We start from the raw sequence: 13,641 nt of genomic DNA, 5'->3' as shown, positions 1-13,641 counted from the left end.
TCATTAAGAGGCACCACAAAATGTGTTCAATAATTTAATTCAATAAATAGCATGAGCTGTTGGTACAGTGATGAAATCCTGTGGGTGCGAGCTTCAGTCATCTGACAAGTATAGTTAATCCCTTCAGCCACACACCCTGAAATACAGTGGTGTCAAAACCATAATTTGTTTCCTTCTCCCACTCCAGCTAATGGGATTTTTTGAAGATAGACTTTGTACCTACAAACAGTGTATGTTCGGGTAAAGTAACGGAAAATTCCTAAGGGGATCCATTTAGTTTGGTCTCTAATGATACTGTCGAAATGGCAGATACAATACAAATAAATCCTGATTTACGAATCCTGAGTTATGTGAGCCCATGGTGAACTGAATGCTACACTCAGCACCTCCAGAACATCACACTAACAGGTTCTCTTTCCTTCGCCTTCTCAGAAGGTCAAGAAAACCAACACACTCACTGCCTGCTCTCCTTTCCTACATTCTCTCCATACCACGATTCCTCCTTTCAGAGGTGTCTCCAGAGCAGTTTCTGCTGGGGAGCCAAGGAGGCTCCAAGGAAGACCAAAGACCAAGAAGTGCTGGAGAAGTCAGGACCTTGAGGGCTTGGGGCTACACAGCCCGTGTGCAAACAGAATCAAAAACACACACACTCCTCAGCCCAAGGGAAACCAGAGCAATCTCCATGAGGGGAACCTCACTCAAAAAATGTTGTTTCCTCTGGACTTTCTGCTTTTCTTTTCCTGCTTTTTTTTTCATTATGCAATAAAGAAAAGGAAAGCATACAGATTTGGTGAAATGCTCCGAATAGTCTCTAGCAGGTGGTCAGAGTGATGACAACGAGGTACAGAACATCCAAGATGACTCCAGAGATCCAATGCATGGATGGTACCACACCTCTGCAAGGAGCATGTGGTGTAGAAGAAGCAACACTTGGAACTACAGTCTCTGGAAAAGCACTTGACTTAGAAATGTTTTTTGTGTAAAGACACTTCTATTGTAAAGGTGACCCATTTTCTACCTTTGATTGACACCATTAGATATCCTTAGATAAGCGTAGCTGATCACCACTAATAAGGTTATGCAGTAATTGTCATTGAAGTGACAGAGAGATTGGCCAATACTAAGGTTCTTTCTTAACCCCAATATTGGGGTTTTCATACTTACACTCTCAGTGATAGACCAGTTATTTTTCTACCATTGTTTTCAAGTAAATAAACACCATGAAACTCAAACTGTAGTTTTAAAATGCATATGAACTCTCAAAAACTGTTAATAGCACTGAAGAAATCAGACTGCTTACAGATACATTTAAATTATGACAATTATTCTACATTTTAAATAAAACAGGAAGCACACTTTTCACTGAAAGATGCCATTCAGAGCATGACTTTAATGCACTCTAATTTATGCACACTGACTTCACCATTTTAATTGATCAGCCTTTCTGGGGGTGTGGTCTCATGTTACACTTAATACGATTTTATTGCAGGCTACTGCTGAAAGGGGAGGTCCCGCTCCCTTGTCCTTGCCCCTTCCCTTGCTCTTGCACTGAACAGCTGCACAGAATGAGCCATATCAGCTTCCTGACCCAACCAAAAAATAAGGGTATTTTTTGTGGGTTAGCAATTCTGGCTGTTCAATCAGCTGATCCAAAGGATCCCAATCATTCTGCGGCCACACAACTGCTTCATGTCATACAAAGAAGACACAGCACTGTAAAGGAGAGAGAAAAGCCTGAACCCTCTCTTTCTTCAGCAGGTTGCGGCTGAACAGGTGAAGTATATGTGAAACTGCTTCCTAAGGCCATATTACCCTGGCAGCCTAAACCATCACAATTCCCATTGTCCCCCTTCCAGCTACATGGTCCTCCTGCTTTTGTTTATCAGACTTTTCTCTGAGATGACCCTGTACACCAAGGTGACGGAAAATTAACCAAACTGAAAAGAAAAAGCTCCCCTTACCCTTTTTTCCCCATTCCTCCTCCACCACCCTGGCTCTCATCTGTTCACACAGTAAGATAATGTGCCCAGCTTGCCCAGCAAAAAGCCATTGCTTTTTTTGGCAGGATTAATTTTCTGCTGCTCAGAGCATAAAGTTAACCCCAGGCACATGTTGCCAAAACCAAGAGAGAACAGAAAAGGGGACAGTGAGAAGCTGTTCAATTAGCTCAAAGGTGTAACATCCCAACCACGGGCTCTTGCCACTTCACTGTGAAGTCTGGCAGCTTCATTTCAACTCAGCGCCATCAGGAGTGTGAGCTGCAGAGATCATATTTGCAGCGCAGTGTCTGAGGAGTACTTGGATGTCCTCTCCTCTGCTCTGGGGATGGGAGCACCCGCAGAGGTAAGGTCATTAGAGGCAATAAATTAATAAACTACAGAAAGGGTTTTCGTAGAATGTGAATTTGATTGCTCCAAGAGCAAAATACAGCTTCACAGCCTTTCTTAAGCTAGTCCAATTTAAAGGTGAAATTTAGAGGTGGAAAAACTACAGGGTCATCACTAAGGCTAATATATTTTAAAAGTCTTACCACTGACACAGGCTCCATGACTTCTTGCTTGATAGGGACTGGGTCAAACATTAGCATCTTCTTTATTCGCCTGTTCTGATGCCTCAGTTGTCCTGGCCTGCAGGGGAAAGACACGGTATGAGAAAGCTGCAGGAAACCCCCATCAGCTTTCTGAATTGTAAAGGACATGCTATTTCATCAGATTACTGTGAATATTTATCCATCTCTAGCACAGTTTCTTAAACATTTGACTGGGTTTTGTTTAAATATCTCAGTTATTGTAAGTTTATCATTTCCCAATTGCTAGTGAAACAAAGCGACATCTGCTCACTTTAATGAAAGTTAATTTGAATATTAATTGTGCATGTCAGGATACCAAGATCACAGAATTATCACTTCCATTAACTGTCAGTGCGTAAACACATCACCCTTTAGACCAGGCATTTTTCATCAGTATTTTACTCCAGAATAATTTTATTTATATTATACAAGAAGTCCTGATAGAAAAGTTGAAACTTTCAAATATAGTGACATCGAAATCAATGCAAAAGAAAGACTAAAATCCCAGACTAATTTGGAGAGGTATATTCAACATGTTGTCATGTCTCCACATAAAAAATACCTCAGTTATTTCCCTGAGTTAATAGATAATTTGTTTTAACTGTGGAAAAGAAAAACACTTCAAAAACCTGGCTGTGTGCCATACAGCTTCAGTTGTTTTATTCTACAGAGAGTTCAACCTCATCTGTCCAATCCTAGCTTATCTAAAAAGCACGTTCTGATCATACACTGTACGGTTCACAGCCCTGCCTGGAAGTGGTATGACCTCCTATAGAGATGTGAGGACAAAAAAAATTACATAAATGCAGTTTTGGCCAGTAGATGGCACTGGAAATAAACAAATCCAGCCAGAAACATTGCCCGGCAACTGCACCCTGTGGAAATAGGGCAGAGGCTCAACAACAGATTTGTAGTTGTGGCCAGAATGTTTTCCCAGAAATTTAAATGAAAATTTTAAGACAGACCTGCTCAAAGAAAAACAATTCTAATAAGCATACACTAATGAACAATCTTGCAATTAACTATCAGGCGTGTTTACAGATAAAAACTTGTTAGGAGCTTCCAGAAATAGGTAATGTGATTTGTTACTAGTCTATCATTAATTATTCAAGTATATGAATAAAGACTTAGGGAAATACATTACAACAGTATACATTTTGAATAATGAAATGTAAACAAGTATGAGAGGTAAAGTATCTTCGTAATTCTTACAAAAGCCTGATAAAACCAAATCGCAAATAAAAAAGAAACAGAGCAGCTCAATGCAATTTCCAGTTTAAACTTGACATGTAGCTTTATTTTAGAAGCAGTTGTGTAAGATCACACTATTTCCTAAAAGCTGAGATAATTTTGTAAATACTTTAAGTATGTTTGTGAGAAGGTTTTAATTATACTATTTTTCTCTGACTGGTTCTCTTTTGCAGGTTTTTAACATTTCACATAGCTAAAACTAATGTTTCAGAAGACTATATTCTGAGAAATATATCTACATATCTATGCATTAAAATATATATGTATATAGATGTATATATATGTATCTATGCATCTCACACATGTTCCTACACATATCCATGCACTGTGAAAAAAAACCAAACCCACAACTTATGCTTTTAGACATAAAAAACGTTTACAGTAAAATGTAACCTCTCAGACCTCACATATAAGAACTTGGAAATACTTACTTTTAGGTTTCCAGAAACTTTCAATTTTAGTTTGTAAGTGCATAGCTAAAGTGACACATCAATTTGTACTTTAGTGAAGAAAGAGAGAGGAGAAAGGAGAGAGTAGAGAAGAGAGGTTGGTCCTAAGTAAGCAGTCATGCTCCCAGGTTATTCTTTTTGTCATTTTTATTGTTTTAAAATGGGATTTTCTTTGGCTTAAGAGTTACTTTGGTTTAAGACTCCTTTTCACTTTTTACTCCAAGAAAGTGTGTCAAAGATACACATTTCACGTCATGCTACACATTTGAGTGTTTCTTGTTAATTTGTAAGAATTAGTCTGGCACAGACAACAGAAAGCGTCCTGCACTGAATAAAAGTGAAAAGTAATTCTCAGTCTTTCTCAGGTGCAGTCATCTAAGCACAGCAGAGGCAAACATTACTTTTATTGCTGCATCGTAGTAGAGAAACTGAGCTCTTCTTCATCGTGTTAGTCTTAAGTGGTAGGTTTCTTTTCCCCATTTGATAATGAATGAAAACCATTTTTCAAGAATTAATATATAACTCCTGGTCCTGTCAGTCCAGATCAGAGGGTCAAATACTTATTTGGTGGAAACTAACAGAGTTGCTAGAGAGTCAATATAACCAGCTTTGGGTCTGGCATTTAAAATTTAGCTCAGTAGGAGACTTTCCTGAGGCTGCAAATAAACTCACAAAACAACTATTTTTGTATTTAAAACAATGCTCCAAATTAATTGCTTGCACCACATTCACAAGCAAATACATGCATGTACAGTCAAACAAATAAAGCATGCTACTTCTACTAAAAAGTCAGTAGTTTTTCCTAATCTGTTTGTAAAATCATGCCTACTAACTCAAAAACCCCCAATCTCTCTCTCCTAAACATTTGGGAAGGGGGTGATAGGGAAGGTAAACAGTCTTATCTGTTTCTATTACAGAGGAATGAAAAAACAGTTGGGTTCTACTTTATACACGGATTTCATAATGTACTCGTCTGAAAGCCCACAAATTGTTTAGTAAATACAACTAATTTCTGGAAAATCAAAATATTGTCTCTTACTCCTGAGGTACCCTGGAAAAAACAGTAAGGAGATAATATATTCATATCAAGCATATTAAAAAAGGGCCTTTGTCTTTCACATTACTAGATAAACTATTTTGCATTAAAGGTTTTTTTTTTCATGTGAGTTGAAAGACTTTAGAATGCATGTAATCTGAAACTAAATAATTAACTACAATCCAGTAGGCAAACATTCCACCCTCTCTGTTTTTTTTTTCTCTCCCTCTCTTTTTCTGCTAACAAGCCACCCAGTTTTACTTTCTTGCCTCCTCCCATCCACTCCACCCTGTGGATCTCTGCCAAGTCAGTCCAACTTGTCCAAACAGGACATGGCTTTTGATAAGATTTTGCTCACACCCTGTACTTCAGAAAGACAAATGAAGCAACTGGTATTTGTATGCAAATAAGGACAGGTGCAAGGTAAAGTCCAGGCAAAGTCCCTCAGTATTTTCCTATCTGAAGTCCAGTGAAGACAGCAAGCCAGAAAAAGCACAAACTCTGCCCTTATGATCCAATATGCAGTGAGGTATCCCTTCCAGAAGGAAGTTCATCATCAGTAGCGCTCATCGCCTTGTCAGGATTGAAGACTTCTTGATATTAACTTCCTGACAGGTATGGCTTACTGTTTCACAGACATAATTAAGAGTAAATGAAGGCCTAAGGTACTTAACATGTATTCTGACAATAAGGGCTTGTACAGATTATTTATCCTGGATGAAACAAGCAAAGCAGTTAAAGAATGCACCCAGGCTACACATCTGCACTGCAGAGCAGCTGGAGAAGAGCAACCGCATTGCAGCTACTCCCAGCAGCTCTGTGCACCCACCTTCAAAGTCCACCAACTCTGCTGACTTGGTGGGAAAGGCTGGGGTGCAGGGCCAGTTGTGACTGTGCACATCCAACAACTACAAAGGCTCCCTCTAACGTGGAGCCTTTGCTCCCATTAAACACCTGGAAGAGCAGTCAGTGACCTGCCTCTTGGTGCGGACATGGGGGTGGTGAGCATCAATTCTGTCTCTCTTCACCCTGCATGAAAGCATGCACAGAGTTTGCTTTCCCAGTCTTTGTGCCTGGGGGAAGCAAGAAATGCTGCCCCGTGGTACAGCGAGGCTTTGTCTAGAAGCTTCAACGTATGACTGTTATTGTTGGTGTAATTACAGAATAATGTAATGATATCTGCTGAATAAGCACTGCACGAGCACTCTCTGCAAAGACACTGCAGCTCTTGCAGCACTGTTGGTATCATCTAGGAGCCAACATCAGCCATGTGGCCAAAGCTCTTCACTCCAACCCCTTCGGGACTTGGGTGCTTGCTGTAAAACTATTACTTCTGTGAGCCTCCAGTCAAGCTTCCCCTGATACTGAGGAGAAGTGATAATATCAAAAGACTCTCCACTGATGAAATCCAAAAGGTGGGGAGGTTATCTGAACATGGGTGAGAAGTCTTCTGGAAAGACAGTTTGACAAAGAAAACTCAGTTTCTGAGAGCAGAATTCCCCGGAAAAAAGTACGAAAAGCTGTTTTCCAGGGCTAGTAACAAGATACGTCTGCACTTAACTGCACCGGTTGCTCATCAAGACCTGAGTCAGCAAAAAAAAGAAGAGTGTTTCTAAATGTCTATTAACTTTAATGGGAAGTCGGCAAATGCTTCACTGCACTGGGCCCCAAAATAGCAGCAGGCAAAGAAACTCCAGCCCAGCAGTGAGACTGGGTCAGAGCCAGCAGGGGAAGGAGCAGCAGCCCAGACACTGTGCTGGGGGAAGGGACCAGAGCAGCCGGCCCGTGAAAAACAGAGCAGGGGGGAATCATGAAGAACTACTACAGCAAGATGTTTCACTGATTGGCAGCCTTCTGTGTCTGTTTATTCAATGGACTTGCACTGAGAAACGGTAATAACGGTTGAAAAAGCTAGGATATCATGCAAAAAGAAAATGGTACCTGCGCAAAAAATCTTTCTGCTTCAAGTTTTACTCGGTAGGCATGAAAAAAAGAATATTTCTATAGGATTCTGTTATTTAGTATTTTAAACTATTTTTGCCTTTTATTCACTTACAAATCTTTTACCTTTCTCCTTTCAGAACTGTAAGCAGGCTGAAAAATGCAGGGTTTTTTACACAACTCGTGCATCCTAACTTTACCAATGTCACTCTGTTTGACCTAGAACTGCTCTGACGTAATCATTTATCAGCCGTGTAGCAGACCAATCAGTACTTCCATTAAATTTACGATAATACTGTTGCAGGCTCTTTGAAGCTGTGCGCCTGGAAATGGCTTTCTTGTATGCAAAAAAATTTGGGCAAAAAATTTATTGCAGTACTCGTTAAAAAACCATCTCCTTTACCAAGGAAAAACGGAGCCCATGTAAACCCTGTTCAACCTTCAGTTCTACATTCACTGAACCTAAGGGAGGAAGAAAGAAAAGCTCTTGAGGCACCTCCATTAGACAATATTCTCCCTTATCAACGCAGGCTGCTGTCTGGTTTCCTGTCTCAAGCTACTTCTTAGAAGGAGAAACAGTCTAGTAAGGATAAAAGATCAGACTTTTGAAAACAAGTGAAGTATATGGAATGGTATGATAATGTTTCACTTCCAAACTGAACTTTGGTATTTTGTTGTGTTTTTCTTAAGAGGTTAATTTTTAAGAAAATTTGAAAGGAGAAATAGAAATCCTATATTTTTATTATGAGGGAAGAATGACAGAAAATACTGTTCTCTTACATAAAGGGTTCTGCTGTTTATGTAACATATGAAACAGAGATTCCACACTTTTGATAGTATGGGGAAGAAGAAAAAAAAAATCTAATCCTAAAGGATGGAAGCATACATTTACAAATAATAGCCTAAATAATTCATTAGAATGAGGGTTTAAATACAGGGCAAATGTCAATGAACTTTTATGTACCTACAGAAGTGGGAAAAAAAGGCAAACACAAAACCCAAAAACAACAGGGAGAAGAGCTGGACAATGTAGTGGGTACTGATGAGACAGTGATCACAGTAGCTCAGAATCCTTAGCCGTGGAAAGTCTGTCATGCCTTCATGGATCAAGTTAGTTTGTTGGTAACACACACTGACTGCGTGACACGCAGACCATGCATGGTTTTCTTTTTTCCACCCTTAGTTTACTATTGAAAACCTGTTAGAGCTTTATCTTTCCATTTGGCTGATCTACATTTACACTTCCTTCCCGTGGGAGATAGCAACTCTGGTTACAAAACCCTCAAGGGAAGCGTCAGCATCAAGTGGATGCTTAACAGGGAAGGGTTAAATCTCTCCTAAAACCAGCTCTGCCAAACTTCATATTCTGGATTGGAAGCTACCAGCCTCAGAATGAAAACACAAAGCTTCAATGCTGACAGCATGAAAGAACTCTAAAAGACCTCCTGTTAGTGGTGTGAATTAATATTAAAAAGTTGGTTTACAAAACTATTATAATTTTAATCTCAGTCCTTGATTTTTTAGAACTTCTGGCTACAAAAAGGTGTGAACCACAAAATTTACTGCATTTATTACACACCATTTTCCAATATTGAATGCAATTATATGCAGCACTTTTCCTCTGCCATGGGAAAAAAAAAAAAAGACTAAAAAATATGTCTGAAATCCTGTGCAAATTAACAGTACCAGAATTAAAATACTGAATCGGGTTCTAGTGGATAAATTAATCCATGGTATTCTAAAGTTAACAGAAAAACAACTCAGTGAAAACAACCGAGAGTAACAAATTAATCAAAAAACAACTTACCAAAACTGTGTGGCCAAATACTTCTTGTTATCTGGATTTCTGAACAGACAAAACACAAGTTGACATAAGGATGTGCACATAACTGAGTAACAAATATTTTTCACATACCATTAAGCTTTGAAAGAGGAAGTTTAAGCATGTATTTCAGGTACTTCATAAAAGACACTTGCAATGATCACAAACAGCTAAGTTCGAGCATCCAGAAGTGCAAGAGCAGGAACTAAAATATTACTTAAAAAATGAGTGAAATAAAAAAGGGGTAAAATGAAAGGGGGAAAGTACTTCTGTGTGTACAGAAACTAAGCATATTCTGGCCCATAAGTGATAGTGATAGAGAAGAATAAACACTTCATCATGCATTTTCATCCAGGCCCTGATTCAATGCCCACTGAAGTTAATGCAAGTCTCTTTATTTCAATGAGCTTTGGCTTGGGTCCTTTAGCTCTTCTCCTGTCAGATCCAAAGCAACAGAAAGATTTATGTTACCTTTCTGAATTTCCTCATGATGTTTCTCTATGTCTGCCTGCATCAGGGTGGGGGGACAAGTATATAATCAGCAGTAAAAAAATGTTCTTTTTATGCCTTCAAAAATACAAAACGTGGGACAACCGTATCTGCTTACTCCACAGAAAAGTTAGCCAGCAATGCCTCATTCTCTGTATTACATCTGGGAGACAGTGAATCTTCTAGTTTGTACAAGGAGTAAAGATCTATTCCTTTTGAGATCTGGATATACAAGGCACTTACAGTGGGTCTTTCAGGTTGGGTAAGGGCAGAGGCCAAAACCCTCCCACAAGTATGAGCCTACACATGTGGATTCTCTTCTCGCTTACACACTTCACACCAGCGTAACTCTGTGACTTTAATGGAGCTATTCCAGATTGGCTGATGAGCGAGCGAGAGCAGAAAACTGGCTCACAACTTTTTGCAGACTCCAACACGAGTTTTCAGCAAAGGGAACGAAGCTCTCCAGTTCACCCCCATAACTATATTGGAGTCGAGGGTGTGCGTTAAAGCTTAACTTGGAAACCTCATGATGACATAACGCAGGCATCTTAAGCAATCATGAGTGTGTAGAGACATGATAACTCATTGGGTGGGGATTGGGAGTTGAGGGGCAGTGACAAGGGGCCTGGACAAGGCTACCGATCTGCCAGAAAACAGCCTGAAACAGGAAAGAGCACCACATATGCCACTTGGAATGTGTGACGCAAACCCCAGCCTTGAAACAAAGAACAGGAAACAGCTCTGCTGGCTGTGCTGGGGAGAAAGCACAGAGAAACATTTAGGCGGCCCTCCCTGACCCTATATTCATGAGCAGCTGGAGTCTTTTAAAACAACAACAGTGGGTGGAGGTGTTTGTTCATTGGGTGTGAATAAAAACACTGTCCTTATGCAGGGGACCTGCCCTATTTACAAACAGGCTCCCTTAACATAGGGAACAAGATTTTTAGACACCACAGGTCATGACGATTAGCTGAATCCTTCCCTAGCACCAGTTGGTTTATTACTGTATTTACAGAATGCCGGTAGCTAAACAGAGCTACAGCTTCGTGCCATCAAACAGGCAGCGCCCAGCCTAACAGCGAGCACCTTCTTCTTCATGGACAGAGCCAGGGGGTCAAGGCACTGCAGGAGCGGTTTGTGAAGGCAGGGATGCCCCTGGACGGTGTTCAGTACTGCTCAACAGCTGAGGACCAACAGCACTCAGTGCACCCAAGAATGCTTTTCTAAGCCACCACACACTTGACCTTCTACATCCCTGTTCCATATGCACTCAGACTTCATCTCAGGACCCGATTTCCCCTGGATATACTACTTTTATTTTTGAAGCACCCAAATATACAGCTGAATAAATGAAATAAGCTGACAATGTGAGGCAGAAGAGAGGCACATTTTGTCTAGATGCCATGCAATAAAATAACTTCAACATTCATTTTCCTTCAAAGATGTGGTTCTTATCTTGCATACTTTGCATCGGTTACTTATATATCATGGGTGGGATGTCTAGTATTATCCGATGTGAGAACGTGTTGCAGCAAATTATGTGGATGAGTACCACGGTAGCACTGATAATTGCTGTGGGGTTTCATGGCTGGAGTTTAACAAGGCACATGAGGTGACAACCAGCTAGTATAGCATCTGCACAGCAATGTGTGGGTGTGGGTTTTATGCCAATAGTTCCTCATTTTCTTCATACTGAATATCTGGAAATATAAGCAATTTGGTGGTTGTATAACCATCTCTATTAGCTCTGAGCCTTCAACTAATCTCACTCAAATTTACGTCATCATTTATCTGGAGACTTTTGGCTAAACAGGTGTTGACCAGGTCAAATCCTCACAGTACCTAAGGGCTCCCTTGCAGCTCTGCTTCTTAGAGGAAATTCTGCTTGGTTTCTCAAGGAATGGAGAGACCATTTAGTACTTTTTTTTTCCCCTCCCTGCCCTTATCCCCAGTCTCTCCTGTGGTCTGTAACAGGGTGTGCAGGGGAAAAAAAAGAAGTATTTGCCTGCAAGAAAGGCCACTCAAGTCAGCTTCAGGTTTTTGTATGTTGGTATTAGACAAAATATTCTTCAAAAACAAGAGGAAAGTTAGTTTGAAATAAATCTCTCCTAGCTCAGGCAGGATTATCAAATCCAGATGTAATTCCTCTCACAAGGAAGCAGCTCCTCATGTGATTATCAAGCCAGTGCATCTTAAAAAGTGTTCTATAGAAAAGTCACTAGTGAGCAGCTGTGTAATCCTTTATTTTCAATACAGGTAATAAATATTTATGGATGTTAGTTTAAATAAAGTTAAGTCTTCAGAGCTCTCCTATCAGCCACTCAAATTCAGCTTTTCCCAATAATAAAACCTTCAGAGTTCAGCTCCACAAATAGTGACACTTCCTGAATTTTCAAAGGCGAGGAAGCAAATAAAACACAGCAGACACTGCAGGTATGGTATTTGAGTCACCAGGGGAGTACACAAAAAAAACCCCACTTTAATGTATTTTTTTCCTGTAAGATTTGAGCTACTCTGAAATATGTCATTGTCATAAACCTCCGGTTAGGTGCTGTGACTTCCCAGTGTGGGCTCCTGTTTCTGAATCCTCCTTTTCCAGGGTTCCCCTAGCTGTGCCAGGCACTCACCTGACAAAGGTCCAAAGCAAATAATTCCTATTCCCATTTCGGCTTAAAAAAAAAAAAAAGTATCCAGAAAAGGGAAGCTAATTACAGTCGTTATTTCTAACTCCAGACTTGCTGCGGTGCTGTCCTAGGCACTATGGGTTTTAACTTTGTCTACATCATGCGTAAGGGTTATCTGACAATACTAGGGGTTAATTTTTGAGAGCCGGTCTCGGCCGTGACTTCACCGGGAGTTGAGTTGGGGACGCGGCGCTGCCGATCAGCCTGGCGCTACTGCCGGGGCTCCGCCAGCGCCTGCCCCGCATCTCCCCACCGCCCTCGGAACCGGGGGAACCCGCGATCCTGTTCATCTCTCTTTGGTCCGGCGCGATATTCCGCGTGGGCTCCGATGACACCGCGGGTTGTAACCGAGGCCGAGCTCGTCACAGCCCGGCGGAAGGCAGGGGGCTGCGGCCCCGCTCGGCGGGAGGGCGGCCCTGGGGGGCGGGCGGCCCGCAGGCCCTCCCGCCAGAGGCAGCCGGGCGGGAGGCCCCAGGCCCCCCCACCAGGGAGCGCCGCCGGGGGGGGGAGGGCGCTACCAGTGAGGCTGCCCCGGCCCCGAGCGGCGCCGCCGGCCACACAGGTGCGCTGCACGCCCGGGCGGGCGCCGCGGACAGCGGCAGCTTCCCCTGCTCCCGCCGCCTTCCCGCGCCAGCGGCCACGCAGGAAGTTTCCCAGGCGCCGCGGACAGAGCCCTGCTGTGAGCCCCCGCGTGCCCCGAGTCCTGCTTCCCCCTGCCCGCAGCTGCTGCCCGATGGAGACCCCGTCCAGCCGCGGCTCCGGATCCCCGGGTTGCTGGCGGCTTCCCAGCCCCTGCCGCCCCGGGCTCCGCGCCGCTCGCAGCGCCTGGAAACTTTCCTCCTCCGGCACCTCCATCCCGCAGCCGGCCCAGCCCGTCCCGCGCCCCCCCCGCCCTTACACTTACGCTCGGCTGGCGATGCGGAGAGCGCCGGGGCCTCTGTCGGCTCCCGCAGTGCCGGGGTCGCGCTAGGTGGCGGGGGCTGGGGGGCGCTCCGGCGGCACCGAGGCGCGAAGCCGGCGTGTCCCGCGTCCCCGCGGCTGAGGCGCCTTCGCGGTGGCTCCGGGTGTGTGTGCGAGGAGGAGCTGCCCGCCCGCCGCCCTCCCTCCCGCCCTCCGCCCGCCCGCTCGCTCGCCTTCCCCCCAGGCTCCTGGCACCGGGCCGCGCTGTCACATGACGCCGGCGCCGCTCGCCCTGCCAGGCTCCCCGGGCCGGCGGGGTGAGTGGCGGTGGGAGGGTCACGGCGGGGAGCGCGGCCGGGCGGGCCGGGCGGTTCCCCGCCCGCGGGGTGGAGGCTCCGCCGAGGGGCCGGGGCGAGTCACCGCGCACAAACAGGCGGGCACGCACTGACTCCGCGCCGCCCGCCCTGCCTCCCGGGGGCAGACAGACTCGCACAGAC

The 13,641-nt window shown here is 43.6% G+C and overlaps 1 protein-coding gene across 3 annotated transcripts in view; it reads right to left on the bottom strand.

The window, feature by feature from the left end:
• The window catches only part of KLF3 (KLF transcription factor 3), a 28,190-nt gene extending 14,848 nt beyond the window's left edge, over positions 1-13,342 (bottom strand). Inside the window, exons 1-4 of one of the 3 annotated variants that reach the window (XM_065837165.2) lie at positions 13,149-13,342; positions 9,054-9,092; positions 6,260-6,334; positions 2,531-2,627 (exon numbers count right to left, since the gene is read on the bottom strand). In XM_065837165.2, the coding sequence (XP_065693237.1) occupies positions 2,531-2,587 (57 nt within the window). In that variant the 5' untranslated portion in view covers positions 2,588-2,627; positions 6,260-6,334; positions 9,054-9,092; positions 13,149-13,342. Of the gene's footprint in view, positions 1-2,530; positions 2,628-6,259; positions 6,335-9,053; positions 9,093-13,148 lie in introns of those variants that run through there. The other 2 variants (XM_065837163.2, XM_065837166.2) reach the window with 2 other exon arrangements.
• Positions 13,343-13,641: the final 299 nt, after the last annotated feature.

Source organism: Patagioenas fasciata, chromosome 4 (genome assembly GCF_037038585.1).
Source record: "Patagioenas fasciata isolate bPatFas1 chromosome 4, bPatFas1.hap1, whole genome shotgun sequence".
In the NCBI taxonomy this organism is placed as follows: Eukaryota; Metazoa; Chordata; class Aves; order Columbiformes; family Columbidae; genus Patagioenas; species Patagioenas fasciata.
This window is presented reverse-complemented; position numbering and strand designations above follow the sequence as displayed.